The sequence below is a fragment of the Rhinolophus sinicus genome, chromosome 15 (assembly GCF_057876585.1).
Source record: "Rhinolophus sinicus isolate RSI-liver-muscle chromosome 15, RSI-T2T, whole genome shotgun sequence".
Classification (NCBI taxonomy): domain Eukaryota; kingdom Metazoa; phylum Chordata; class Mammalia; order Chiroptera; family Rhinolophidae; genus Rhinolophus; species Rhinolophus sinicus.
Window position 1 is genome coordinate 125,904,223 of NC_142515.1, and position 14,587 is coordinate 125,918,809.

General features: G+C 38.5%; 1 protein-coding gene across 1 annotated transcript in view; it reads right to left on the minus strand.

Annotated features, from left to right (window-relative positions):
• Positions 1-13,128, minus strand: part of INTU (inturned planar cell polarity protein) — a 53,098-nt gene extending 39,970 nt beyond the window's left edge. The window contains exons 1-2 of the mRNA XM_019749039.3: positions 12,905-13,128; positions 4,375-4,910 (exon numbers count right to left, since the gene is read on the minus strand). Coding sequence (XP_019604598.3) covers positions 4,375-4,910; positions 12,905-13,053 — 685 coding nt within the window. The 5' untranslated portion in view covers positions 13,054-13,128. The remainder of the gene's footprint in view (positions 1-4,374; positions 4,911-12,904) is intronic.
• Positions 13,129-14,587: the final 1,459 nt, after the last annotated feature.

Below are 14,587 nucleotides of genomic sequence, written 5' to 3' on the forward strand. Positions count from 1 at the left end.
ATTACATTTTGAAAAGATTAAATAATTTTTTTTCTTTTTTTGCTTCAAATAAAAAGAAGCACTTCCTTTGGCACTTCCTCCACCCATTCTGGGGTGCAACGTCACAAAGGGAAGCAGCTCTGTGAATGGCAATCAGAACACATGGGCCCGGCTTTATTGCTAAATGAATGTCTGTTCTTGGGAAAATCCTGTAATCCCCTTGGTACACATCTGTAGAAGGAAGTACCTGCACTAGAAGTTCTCTAGAAAGGCTTCAAAACTCTAAAATTCTGTCTTTCCAATTAACTCACTACTTCAGTTTCTTTCCTTTACTACTAGGTAAAGTACCACAGGTTTAAAAATGTGGGAAAGAAATGATGTGAGAGAAGAGAGACTGACAAACACAGTAGCGTTACTTCCATTAAGAAAACAGAAATGTTCCAAGTATCACAGATAGTGAAAATAAAAATGCATATCAAATAATATTAGAGAATAAAACCATACATTAGATGTTCATAAAAGCCAAATCTATCTTCAAAAAACAAAAACAAAAAACACACACTTCAAATATTTTAACTGCAAACAACCAAAATGACCATCAACAGTGGAACGGAAAAACAAATACTGTATATTCATACAATGAAATATTGCATAGTGACAACAAGAATATTTCTCCTACATTATAAACTAGAGAATAGATACAAGAGAATAATACACCTCCTAATTCCATTTATATGAAGTTCAAGAAGAGGCAACATCAACTGTTAATAGAAAACTGTGACTTTTAGAAGATTAATTTTTGGAAGGGGTGTTGATTGGGAGGAAGCACCACGGAGCCTTCTGAATACTGGAAATGTTCTATATTTTGACCTAGTAGTTACACAGTTATATACAAAGTTATATGTCAAAATTCACCAAATGTACACTTAAGATTTGTGCATGTTATGAATGCATGTTATACCTCAAAAAGATTTTTTAAAAGTAAACAAAAAAATTCAAAATATTTAAGAGAAACACAGCACAGGTGTGTCATACAAAACAAGTCTATTCAGTGAGCACAGGTGAGAACATTAGGAACTACACTAAAAGAGCCTGAAATAAAAACTTTGTTTTATTGTTCAGTAAAAACAGTCTGCAGGGGGTATGCATGTTTAGAACATTAATATGTGATTTCTCTAACCCTATCCTTTCCAATCCTTAAAAAACACCTAATTAAAATGACTGAAAATCAGTAATCTTGAAGGAAAAAACCCACCAGGGTAATAGGCAGTTTCTAGGATGTATAGAAAAGGAGGACTTCCATTGGCTCTGGTCTGGGGGCGGGGGCTGGCTACGGGAGTTCGGGAGCTATCAGCTGAATGTCAAACTTGAAGAAAAAACTCAGAAATAGAAATACAAAGAGTAAAGATGCAAGTCCTTGGTAGCAGGGACAGCAAAAATGGCACCAAAAAGGGCAACAAAACTCCCAAAATCCCAGCAGAGAAGAATTGGAATAGAACAGAACCCTGCTGTCTTGAAAGGAAAAGAATGAAGGGTCCCGAGTCTCACTGTGTTGGCTGACTGAAGGCACTTCCGTCAAAGGAGGGTGACTCCCCAGCTAGCTAGTGGCGGCAGCTACCCCAGCAAATTGTGTTACCAAGGCACTGTCTTCATGACCCTCCTGCCTGTGGGGTCACCTCCCAGGTCAGCACAGAGAGCAGTGTGAAAGGGAACTGTGACAGAAACAAGTAAGAGACTGCCAGCATGGAAGCGCCCTGTGGGACTGGCAAGCCCACTGTGGTATCAAAACAGTCCATTCTTTATTCTCAAAGCACATAATTTTAAAAATACAGAATATAATCATAAAATTAAAAAAAATTGAAAACGTAAATAATCACCCATAATGCCCCTAGACTAACCCAACACTATTAGCATTTTGCTGTATTTATATTGACTTCTAATTGTTTTCCCTGCATATATTCTTTTCGCATAGTTCATTCATTCATTCAATAAATGTTTCGGAGGGCTTATTTCGAGCCAAGCATTTTGCTGTACAACATGGATGAAATAATCATTTTATTCTGATCAATCTTTTTTTTTTCACTTATTAGTAAATCAAGAACTTTTCCATTATAAGATTTAAATTATAATCCTCATTTTTATAACTTTCAATTGCCTTTTAACACACATGCAAAAAAGTGCACAAATTGTAGGAATACAGTACAATGAATTATCACAAAGTGAACTCATCCATGTAACCACACTCAGGTCAAAAAAGTAGACGACTAGCCCCTTGTGTATCTTTACATTATGTTAAAGATAAACCAAGGGGACCACCATGGTAGTCTCTTCCTCTCTATGGTTGACTTCCTTTCCTCCCATACAGATGACTCAGAAAGGTCAGGCCCAAAGGTGCCTGGCATCCCTAGAAGGTTCAGCCGACTGCAGTGAGGATCAGCGAGAGGACACAGGGAATAGCAGGCTCACTGGTTATAATCACCTCACCACTAGATTTCAAGACAAAAGAGTAAAAAGAATTCTAGAGATCTAAGTATAAACCAGTTCAAATAGGCATTCAGATCAGAGTAGAAGCCCTAGTTAAGTTTAAAGAGAAATGCGTTAGATGGAATTTCCCATCATGTGGGATCCTAAAATCATGGCGGTTAGCAACAACCCAGGCAGGATTGATAAGCTGGATTCTGGCCTCCTCTGACAGAACTAAAAGAGATGTTGCAGTCCAATCCTGTCATTTTACAAAAAAGAAAGTTGAGGACCTGATGTAAGTATGCATCAGCTCTTGTTGCAATTATTTACTGCTGCATAATAAATCACCCCAAAACTCAATAGCTTAAAACAACTACCATTTGCAACTATGTGTGGGAACGGATGTTAACTAGACTAACTGAATGGCGGTCATTTTACAATATATACAAATATCGAAGCATTATGTCGTATACCTAAAACTAATATAATGTTATATGTCAATTATATGTCAATAACAAAACGAAATGAACAACAACCATTTATTATTTTTATCAATTCTGGGGTTGACTGGGCTCAGCTAACATTCTCACTCATGGTTCCTCATGTAGCTGCAGCCAGATGGTGGCTGGGACTGAATTTATCTGGCAGCTTCTTCACTCACATCAGTTGGCCAATGCTGCAGGGTGGCTGGCCCAACAGACAGTACTACCGATGGGCTTTGCATGTGGCCTGGCCTTCCTCACAGAACGGCAGCTACATTCCAAGAATACCAGGCAGAAGCTGCATCTTTTCTTGTATGATCCCACCTGTTTAAGTCACACAGAACCACTTAAGTTGTAGTCACAGGCACACCCAGATTCAAAGGTCTGGAAGAAAGACACACAGACCATAGATCCCCATAGGAACGTATCAACATGACATTGTAAGAAGAGAATGTGGGGATCTTGTTGTGACCCTTTGAATACACACTTTGCACAGATGCCCTCCCTACACGATTCCTCCTGGCAAAACCATCTCCTGGCACTTTCCACACTGTGAAACTGTCAGCCTACTTCTCACCCATCTCTTTCATTACATATGAGCTACGTAAGATCCGTAATCTCTATGCCTGGTACTTAGCAGATGCTCAAAAAATTATTTCCTGATTCGATGAACAAACAAACGAAATTTAGACTTGAAGTAAAAAATATTTTTAAATGTTTCTAAAGTATCAATAAAAGTTCCTTTACCCAAATCTCTTAGGCTAGGTCAGCTGAAGACTGTCTGTCAGCTTTCAGCATTGTCAATACCCCTAACTGTCATTAATAATGTAGTCTCATATTGGTCTAATTTATCTTTAAGTAATAAAGTTGCTGCTAACTCAAATGTTATATCCAACAGCTTAAAATGTATCAGCAACACAAAGTGCTCATCTTAAAAGATATTCAGAAGACCTTGTGGATTTATTTTTGTCCCTCAAAATTGGTGGGATATTTTATGGCAAACACCCTTAAAAGGAAATGTATGTATAACACCACTGTTGCTAAATATGCCAAATGAAACAGTTAAAACCACTCTAAGAACTTAGTGTACTCAAGTACAAACATACAATTTTAAAGTATTTTTATTCATAAATTACATATTTTTGTATCGTTATTGGATATAGGTCATTCAACCCTAAATTATCACTTGTACCATCAACTTATTTTCTTTTACTTGTCAGCAAATATAACCAAGATGAAATAGAAATGACCTAATTCAAAACTCAAAAAAGGGCTGATTTTAAGGACACCCTGCTGGCACTACAGTGTCCTTCACACTGTCGCCCCTGTCCCAAATAGCGTGAAGCAGTCCTTCATCTGGCTCTACTTCTGTCTTGATGGCTTTCCTCACAAGGCCTCATTAGTCATGCATCTCAGCACACAAGCCCGGAGGCCGAGCGGCAGCACTTACCGATGAGTATCTGGCCACTCTTCATGGCAGAGCCTCCTGGGAGCAGGCCATGGACCACAAGCCTCTCTCCAGCGCCCTGTTTCCCGGCCCTTCTCCAGCTCCACTTGGTCTGATGGATGATCCCAACCAGTACTTCCAGAAGCTTCAGCTGTTCTTTGGCTTTGGTGACAGTCAGCTTTTTGGGGTTCACATAAACACTCACATCTTTGTACCTCTGTTGGACAACGATTCCTGCTTTCTGATTGGACTGATGCTTGAGAATGGAGACTGGCCCACTGTCACTGCTATTTTTTTTATTACGGCTCTTGGGTAAAAGTCTTTTACTTTTTAAAATTTTGGTAAACCGCTTGAGTTTGGGTTCGTACTTTTTTCCTTTGTAGTCATCCTCTTCTATAATAATCTCGGTCTCACTGAATCTGACATGGTTCACAACAGGTGTCTCGGGAAGGAGGCTTTCTTCTTCATCCTCACTCAGTTCCAAATAAAATAGCTCTCCATTTTTCTGCACACTGTCCAGCCATTCAGGCTCAAGGTCACTATTAAAAAAAAAAGATAATCTGAATAGCAGCTGAACATAAGAAAAACAATGATGTCTTTCTGGCCTGGGGGTGAGGGTGGGGATGGTGCAGGGAGGTGGGAGGTATAAAAGCGCTTTGATTATTTCAGTTTCCTTACTATTTCTAATTTATTGTATCAACAGCTTTTCCTGTAGGATGTTTTTTGCAGAGCCTTGAAGAATGGGGGCAGGGGGCGAGGGAAGCGGCAGGAACTGAAAAGGTGTAGTAAAAAAAAAAAGAAAAGAAAAGGTGTAGTGATAGAAAACAAATGAAAAAAAGAGATTGACCCCTTCTAGAATCTAAGTTTGTTTTTTTTGTTTTTTTTTTTAAAGAAATTTAACTCAGTCCCTGTGTGGTTAGTGTTCACATTAGACAATTTCAGTGGACAATAATTTACATTAGTAGTTCATTATGCAATTATATCCACAGACGTAAGCCATTTGGAAATTGTACACAAAAGCACATTTGTATAGAAATTATTCAGCATGGCTGTCATGTTAAAATGAAAGCTAAAGTCTACCAGCATTAATAGACTTTGTTTATACAACAAATTTTCAAAACAGAAACATTCCCCTCGCCATGAATAAAAATCTTTGCTGAAAACAACCAGTTTATAGTCACAATTAATAATGATCACTTCTGTAGCCTATAATTTCTGTAAAACTCCTTTTTATGAATAATTGTAGTAGGAAGAGTAAACCACATACTACATAATGCATCATGTGATTGTAAAACAAAAAACTTGTAACTGGGAAGTAGGCCATTGAAAGAAACAAAATTATTGCTATTAAAATGATTGAAACAGCATTAGAAACAAAAATACTCATCTTAAAACAACAAAACTAATCACAAACTCTACCCTGTTCGATGTTATGAACAGTTTACCTTTCAAACCGCTATTCTTTAAAGAAAAACTGGTTACAGTGGAAAAATTACCAAGTGGAGAGAGTCTTTTCAGAACCATGAGCTGTAATATCTTGGCATGAAAGGGTATTCATTTGTGTTCTAATCATTCAATCAGACAGAAAACAGTCTGGTTTTCTGCAGTGTTTATTAGCAACTCTGGTTCTGTTAACTTAAAAGTTAAATGTCTCTTTCTAAATACTATGAAAATTAATGTTTACAAAAATGCACTATCCTATTACTCAACTCTGAAACTAACCACTGCCCTGGTCTGTGGTTGGTAATTAATACAGATTTTTCAACTATATATGAATGGTGAAAAAAAAAAAAAGCGTAACTGGCCCCAAATACCAAAACTAATATTTTTTACCACTGTTGGTTGCCAGTGTCTGGCATCATTTTAGGCACTTAGCACCACTTACTACAGGTTATTAATCATACAACCATTGTTACAAGCATCCCTAACGGTAAAAAAAGATGACATGTATAGAGAGAAGAAAATGAACCGAGAAGTCACAAAGACCTGGCTTCAAAGTCTTTTCTATTGAGATTTTCACCTTTCCGAGCTTTAGTTTCCCTCTGTTAGAAAACAGATTATATCTACCTCAGGGGGCTGTTATCAACAGCAACGAAAATAATGTACCTGGAATGGTAAGTGCCAACTAATTGCTATTTCCCTTCTTTCTCACCCCACAGAGTCAAACCTAAAGAGAAACTCACACCTTTATTAGATACAGCTCTGTGCTCTGCACTTTTCCAAGCCCTGGCAATGAACAAAGGTGTTTCCAACGACTTCTGTTTGCTAGGTTCCCGGCTAAGTGCCGGTGACGCAGAAGCAAAACCAGATGCTGCTGTTAAGGCCCCCATAGTTCAGTATTCCCAAAGCTTCCTTACTCCTACTCCAGATGACTGATTCCTACTTAAATAAGCATCAGGAGCATAACTGATGGATGTGTTAGGAAGTTTCACACAGTTGTAAAGACTGGACTCCCAAACGAGTCCTACTAGAAGGAAGGAGATGTGTTAAAAACAATGACAATAACCACCCAACCTTTCATTGCAACTATCCATTAAGAACAAAATTAAAGAACTTTGTATGTAGATACACCCTACTCCAGGAGATGGAGCTTAACCTTTCCTCCTGTCGAGCATGGACCAGGCCTACTGACGTGCTTCCAAAGAACAGAGTGTGGGAAGTGAAAAATAGTAAACGCAGTGAAGAAATCTGGCCGACATTACCTTAACCAAGAGATGGAGGTTATGAAAAACAAGGAAGGACTGAAAACTGTCACACACCAGAGGACAGTAAGACTTGATGACTAAATGCAATATGAGATCCTGGAACAGAAAAGGGACATAAGTAGAGGACTGGTGAAATCCAAAAAAAGTCTGGAGTCTAGTTAATGGTACTGTACCGATGTTAATTTCTTAGTTTTGCGTACTGTACCATAGCTGTGTAAGGTGCTGCCATTGTCAGGGGAAACTCGGTGAGGGATAGCTAGGAACTCTGTACTATCTTTGCAACTTTTCTATAAATTCAAACTTACCCAAAAATAAAAGGTTTACTTTCCAAAAAGAAATAAATCTAGCAGTTTTAACTCAGATTTTTGTAATACAATGCAAACATTCTTTCATCTCTTTTCTGAGGTCCTATGGTGCACACTGCAAAGGTGTCATTGTATAAATGTCTTTCAATGAGATTCCTATTTTGTTTAGTCTATCTATCTTGCTCTAAACTGAAATAACTGTATATAGTCTGCTTGCAAAGTTTGATGGCACTTTAAATGGTTTTCAAGGCCCTAATGGATGTGGTTAAAAATGAGAAGAGTCCTTCTTCCCCAAAAAAGACTTGCTAATTTGCACATAAGCAAGTTCACTTACATAAGCCGTAACATAATTAAAGAAAATGAACGTCAGATAATGGTAATAAGTTTCTCAATTTCTGATGTAGTCAAGAATTCTACATTGACACTAAATCTTTTTTCCCTCCTTCTAAGTTATTGAATCTCTCAGGTGTGTATTTACATTAATATCAGCATTTTTCATCAACTGAAGTAGTATCACCATTTCCTTGACCTCCACAAAAAAACACAAAACATTATGAAACAGCCAGCCTTCCTGGTACATTTTCTTCAGAAAAATAGACTTTTGCTACTACTCCAAACCTGGTACATTATACTTATTTTTTCTTTTTAGTGGGCAAAGCACAATGTGCTTTACCAAAGTGGCCAACACACATAGTTATGAGGTGCTAAGAGGTACAGCAGGACAATTCTAGGGACAGAGAAAAATCACATACAATGAAAACACCATGAGAAATTAACATGGGTTCTAGCTGGTCCTCAGGCAGTAAATACCGGTCTGCTTAATGCTTTTCTGTGTGTTGGTTCCCCCCCCCACCCCCCGCCCCATGTTCTGTCTACCAGCAATACCTAATTTTCATCCCTGAAGTCTTCTGATTGTTTTCTAAAAGAAAAATCATGATTTTAGTGGTTAAAATCTACTCTAGCTGTTATAGCACTTTGAGGGGGGTAGGGAACCTGGGAAGGGCTAATGTTCTTTCTCGTTTAGTCACCACTGGAACAAATGTACGGCCTGTCAGAGAAGAGGAAGGGAACAGCCCATGAACTATAAACTGTGTACTCACTGCATGAAATAAATGTTTACATCAGGAACACATCTCCATTGGAACTGTGTTCAGAATGAGCCCATTTCCAGGACCACACGCCCCACCCCCAACTCTTCAGCTAAAATGGGCCAGGTCTACTCATCACTAAATTAGGAATATGATCTAACGCTGGCAGAACTGAAGTCACAGACCAGCAAAACATTTTGTTAGAGGGCTTCATTGTACTTTTAAAGACATCAGAAGGACAGAGAGCTCATCACCTAGCTGAAAAGCAAGCACCAAAAGTGAGGAATAAAAACTACAGTCTGTTGAAATTAAGTCTCAGAGGATTAGAAAAGGTTCTAGGAAAAGGTAGCACTTAAGTGGAACCCTGCATGCTTTTCACAAGTAGAGATGGGAAGAAAGAGTGTTTCAGAGTGAACCAAGTATGTCCACGTACAGGTGTGAAAGAACATGGTATGAGAATGGGTAGATATTTCAGTAACGTGGTACACTGAATGTGTGTGCTCCCACAAAGTGTATATGTTGAAACCCTACCACCCAGTGTGATGGTATTTAGAGGTGAGGCCTTTCGGAAGTTATTAGGATTAGATGAACTCATGAGGGTGGAGCCCTCACAAATGGAATTAGTGCCCTCCTAAGAGATACAAGTAAACTTGCTGCTCCTCTCCACTCTGTGCCATGTGAGGACACAATGGGAAGTCAGCAGTCTGCAACCAGGAAGGGGGCCCTCCCCAGAACCCGAGCACGCTGGCACCCCGATCTTGGACTTCCAGCCTCTAGAACTGTGAGAAATACATTTCTGTTGCTCATAAACCACTCAATCTATGTTATCTTTTTAAATACGCAGCAGCCCGAGCTAAGACAAGTAGAAATACAGGCGGCTAAAGAGAGGAAGAGCATCAAAGATGAGATCAGAAAGGCTGGGGACAGATCTAAAAGACCTTTAAAAATCATTCTAAAGAATCTGGAATTTATTTGGGAGGCCCTCAAGTTTTTGAGTAGGCAGAAAAATGATGTAGTAGACTTTATTTTTTTTAGAGCGCTTATAGGTTCACAGCAAAATTGAGTGGAAGGTACACTGATGTCACATATACTCCCTGCCCCCCGCCCCCAGTGCACAGTCTCCTCCATTAGCAACACCCCCCACGTTTCACAGCACCTGTGAGAAAGCAAAGGAGAAGGAGGAAGTCACCAGGATGGGAAACTTATTAGATCTGAAGATATGGCAAGGAGAGAGGGATGCAGAAAAAGGGGTGGGCAACACTAGAAGAGGAGGAAGATCATGAACTCTCTTCAAACATCCTGAGCTGGAAGCAGAGAGAGATGGTAGCAGAGAAGTACCATTTCTCATCGTACACCTGCTTACATACTGCTTGGCTTTTTAATCTATATAATTTGATAAAGGAAAAATTAAAAGCCAAAAGAAGTCAGGGGTCAGAACAAAAGAGGAAAAACAGGACTATCTTAAATTGGGTGTTGATATAGGGGATCAGGACTTTGAATGAAATATTTTGATTCTTCAAGTAGTACAGTCCCACATTAAAACCCAAGAAAAAAGATAAATTTTGGCATATTCATACAACGGAATCCCATTCGGAAATAAAAAAGGAATGAGCTACATATAGGTGACAACATGGATGAGTCTCAAAATAATTATGCTGAGTAAAGGAGGACAGATTAAAGAAAGAGTACATACTGTCTGATTCCATTTTTTATAAAACCAGAAAATACAAACTCATCTCTAATGACAGAAAACAGGTAAGTGGTTGGGGGCCATGAGCAGCCTCAGGGAGGCAGGCACATGGGAAACCTAGATGAGATGCGTATGTTCATTACCTTGACAGATATTTACCTGTCAAAACTTATCAAACTGTACACTTTAAATATGGATAGTTTATTGTATGTCAACTATACTTCAATAAAACTGTTAAAATCCCCACCCCCCACCCCCAATGTAAAGGACATAGTTCCCTTCTTCTCTAGTCATTCTTATTTTCAGTGGAAGTTTATTAGCTTTTTACAGCTAAATTCTTTTAAAAGTATTCCTCTTTCCATCAGTTGAAAGTTTTAAAAGTAACAATAACAACAAAAAATTCACTTTGAAAAATCAAAAATCTGTCATGAAATTGATAATTGTGGCCAGTATGAACTAACCAATGTTGCTTCAAAGAGCTGGATAATTGTAAACCAAAGCAAAGAAACATAGCATTATTGCAAGTAAACATAGCATTATTGCAAGTAAACATAGCATTATTGCATGTATGATTTCTGTTATTTCCATACTGAAACTAGTCACTGGTTCCCTCAACCCAACCCACCCACCAGTATTACCTCTGAAACTTCCCCCAGGGACTTGCCAGTGTGCCAGGTAAGATGCACTGCACCAATCTAAAATTTTCCTCATATATAATGTCTTAAATAAAACTATTAAAAGTACTTCACCAGAATGTACCCTAAAGTAATTTCATCTCAAAAGTAATAAACTTATTAATTTTATATTGACAATCACGTGCAGCTCAAACTGGTTTTCAGTTACAAAGCATGTATGAAACAAAATAATTTCCAGAAAGAATATGCAGATAATTAATTAACTGAAGCCTTGAAAGTTCAGGATACTTTAAGTGAATCAGTAAGTAGCATAACTTCCTTAATAACCTTCATATAAGTGATGAAAGACAGCAGACAATTCATCTCTGAGCTTTGATGAGCAAGATTAGGTTCGCATCCCTAAACCTTTGATCAAAGAGTGTCCAAGCCCCACAGGCTACCTCCTACAGTGGTGACTCTGCAGCTTAGGGAGACAACTACCTAATACCATAAGGAAGGAACAGGTCAGGTCTCCCTGTCAGGCCTACCTGGTCAGGTCAGCAAATCAACTCTCATGTCCTACACACCAAGGGACAGCCATAAAATCTGACTCTTGGTAGGACTCACAATATAAAACAGAAAAACATTTTACAATAGGGATTTACTGTACTTTGCTATTAGGAGGATGGAGACACTGGAACATGTGGAGTGATCAGTGAATGACTGACATAGAAAGTTTAACAACCACTTTTTAAAAAAACTAAAATATAATACACATATACATGCATTCTGACTTACAAAATGCTCTGAAGTAAGGAGTTCTCTTCATTGCACCAAAATCAGGGCATCCTATTTGAAATCAGTTCTCCTAAATTCCTACATTGATAACACTGAGCTATATGACCATGGGCAAATTACAGATTCTCTTTGGGTTAAAAGTATGTGGTTTTAAGATGTAGACAAACCAAGAGTTTGAATTTCACAGTGCTTATGACTTCCATAGCAAGACCAAATGGATTCCACATAATCTATACTTCCTTCTAGCAACCTCGCTTGATAACCATGAATTTTGTAATTATTTTTTAAATGACCATAGCACAAGATTATGCAAAATATGTGGTATTCATAAATTTGTTCAAGTCTTCATATGATTTGTCCTCATTAAGCCTCTAGAGTATATTAAGCAGCCATTAGTGATGGTTCTCCCTCCACCCATGCTTTTAATGATAAAAATGTTTTACACACCTATAGGTGAAAATAATTGACAAGTAACTTTTGCACCTAAATACATATTAAATACTGTAACTGTTATTCCTAAATACACATAAAATGTCATCCTAAAACTGACTGTATGTGGCAGTCCATTGTGGGTTTGGTTGATGTTTCTGCACCTGAACCTTTCCACTGTTAGTCATTTCAAGTTACCACTAAATAACTTTCCCAAAAAGTTCTTAATCCAGAGCAGTAAGGGATACATTCCTTTAAATCTGAAGTAGCACTGAGTACTGTGACTCAAACTAACTTTTTCATTATTATTAAGGATAAAAAAAGTGGATAATCTGTATTTCAAAAATTACATTATGAAATAAAATAGAAAACAAAAAAACCCACGAGGGTGTGTAGGAAAAGATAGCAGAAATACCCCAAAAATGCTAAAAGAGGTTGTCCTCGATAGTGAGACTATGGGTTGATTTTCTTTTATATATCTATCCATGGTTATAACAGGAAAAAAATCTACATTCTTTAAATATAAAACGTGTAGGGTGCCCCTTCCCTCAAAATACTACTGAGGTTAAGTCACAAAGGTCATGATGCCAGAGAAGCAAGAAGACACTGCGACATAACAGTTCTACGAACACTAACGGATATACCTTCATCATATATTATGGACTCTACCACAAAAAAGAGGAGATTCTTATCTGAGAATCATGAAAAAACGTCCGGTAGCAAAGAATGGCACCCTCATTTCGGCTCACATCACACAATTAAAACGTGGCGCAAAAAAATCCCACTTACTATAGAACGTCACTCACTCAATCCCAACCACGCCAACCCTCTGCAGTACCCTCCGCCCACGTGTACTCTCCGGATAGAAAGGATGGATTCAATCTCCCCTCTTGGAGAGCCTTACTCATAATCGCTACTCGCAGACGAATATGAACCCGAGTCGCTGACACGATCTTCAGGATCACAATCCTCATCGTCTTCTTGTGAAGAGAGGTCTCCAAGGAGCCCCTCCGGGCTCTGACCTGAACCGCAAAAAGCTGGAGATGCCATCATGAAAGATGCAGCAGAGACAAGCAGAGTAACTCAAATCTCGCAGCTACTGCCTGTCGGAGCCGCCATATTGCCTCCGCTAGAGCGGGGACAGAGGCCACGTGATCATCAATCCTTCGCTGCAATTGGTGGCGGCTTGGGTTGCCAGGGAGATGGGGAAGCTTCCCCGGGAGAACTCAGAAGACTGAGGAGCCAGCCCGCTGAAATTTCTAGGAGGACGTGTGGGAGGAATGGAAGTAGCAAAAACTTCACCGCTTACGGTCTCCTGAGCGCACTTCTTTGTAGCAGTAACTTATTCAAACAGGCGGAGACCCACTGGTTTTTGTCCCCCCACCCTTTTCTTCTTCCAGTTTGCACTCTGTTTCCACGCCGAACAACTGTCCAAAGCCTTAGAGGCACTAAACCTGGGTTTCCCTTAAGGTAAAGAAAACTACCCTCTGCCGTTCCTCGGGCCTCTGCATCTAAGCAGGGAATGCACGCGTTTAGCTTTTAAGAAATACCCTCCAGGTGTTAATATAAATACACGCCATTGCTTATTTGTTTTTCTTATTGTTAAGTACTTGCAAACATTTTTACAGTTCTCCCAAGCACATATTGTAGAAAGGTGCTTCAAATAGGTGTCAAATTGTGAAATCAACTGCTTGTTCATTTTCTCACTCAAAATTTTATAATTTGATGACGTGTTCTCATTGGATGAGAAGCGTAAGTGTAAGTTGGACGTGTAAACAAGTAAATTTTACCTGTCATTTGCAAGTGCCTACATTAACTATTTTTTGTAAGTACAAAATAATATCTAGCATTTATTGAGTCAACCATTGCTCTAATTACATGTTCTGTTCACCTACTATGCTAAGTATTCACATATTATGAAGTAAATACCCAATACAAAAATAAGCTTAGAGAGGTTATTCATTTTGTTAATGGTCTGATGGCTGTCAGGCAACAAAGCCAACCAAGAATTGAACTTTAAGTCATTAACTACTAGATTGTATTTCCTCCTCAGGACCCAGTTTTTCATCTGTTAGAGATCTAAGAAAATAAGGGACGCAAATAAAATTTGTACAAGTGAGAAGCTGGAAGCAATCTAAATGTACGACAATAGGGGGAAAGTTAAATACACTTACATAGGTAATATAAATATTATGATGTTAATAGAAATGTTTTCAAAGAGTAATGCATGCGGGAAATGTTCCTGTTAAAGTAAACAAAAAAAGGATATAGTGCTATTTTGTGATCTCAGCTGGTGCATACTGAAAGGTGAATGGGCATTTTAGAACATACAGTGATAAGTATTATAAGTATAGAGTTCTAATGGAATACCCCAAAGAAAGGACACTCAGGGCCACAGCAAATTTCTTAGAGGAAGTCTTAACTTACCTTGTTATTATAGGGCATAATGTTCCAAATAGAGAAAAATAGTGGGAGATGAATCATCCCATGGCACAGAGTGATATATACATGGAGAACTCAAAAGAACCTGGGCAGTAGTAGTCAAATATTTAAACTTTCAAGCTGCAATTTAGTTTCACTTATCACA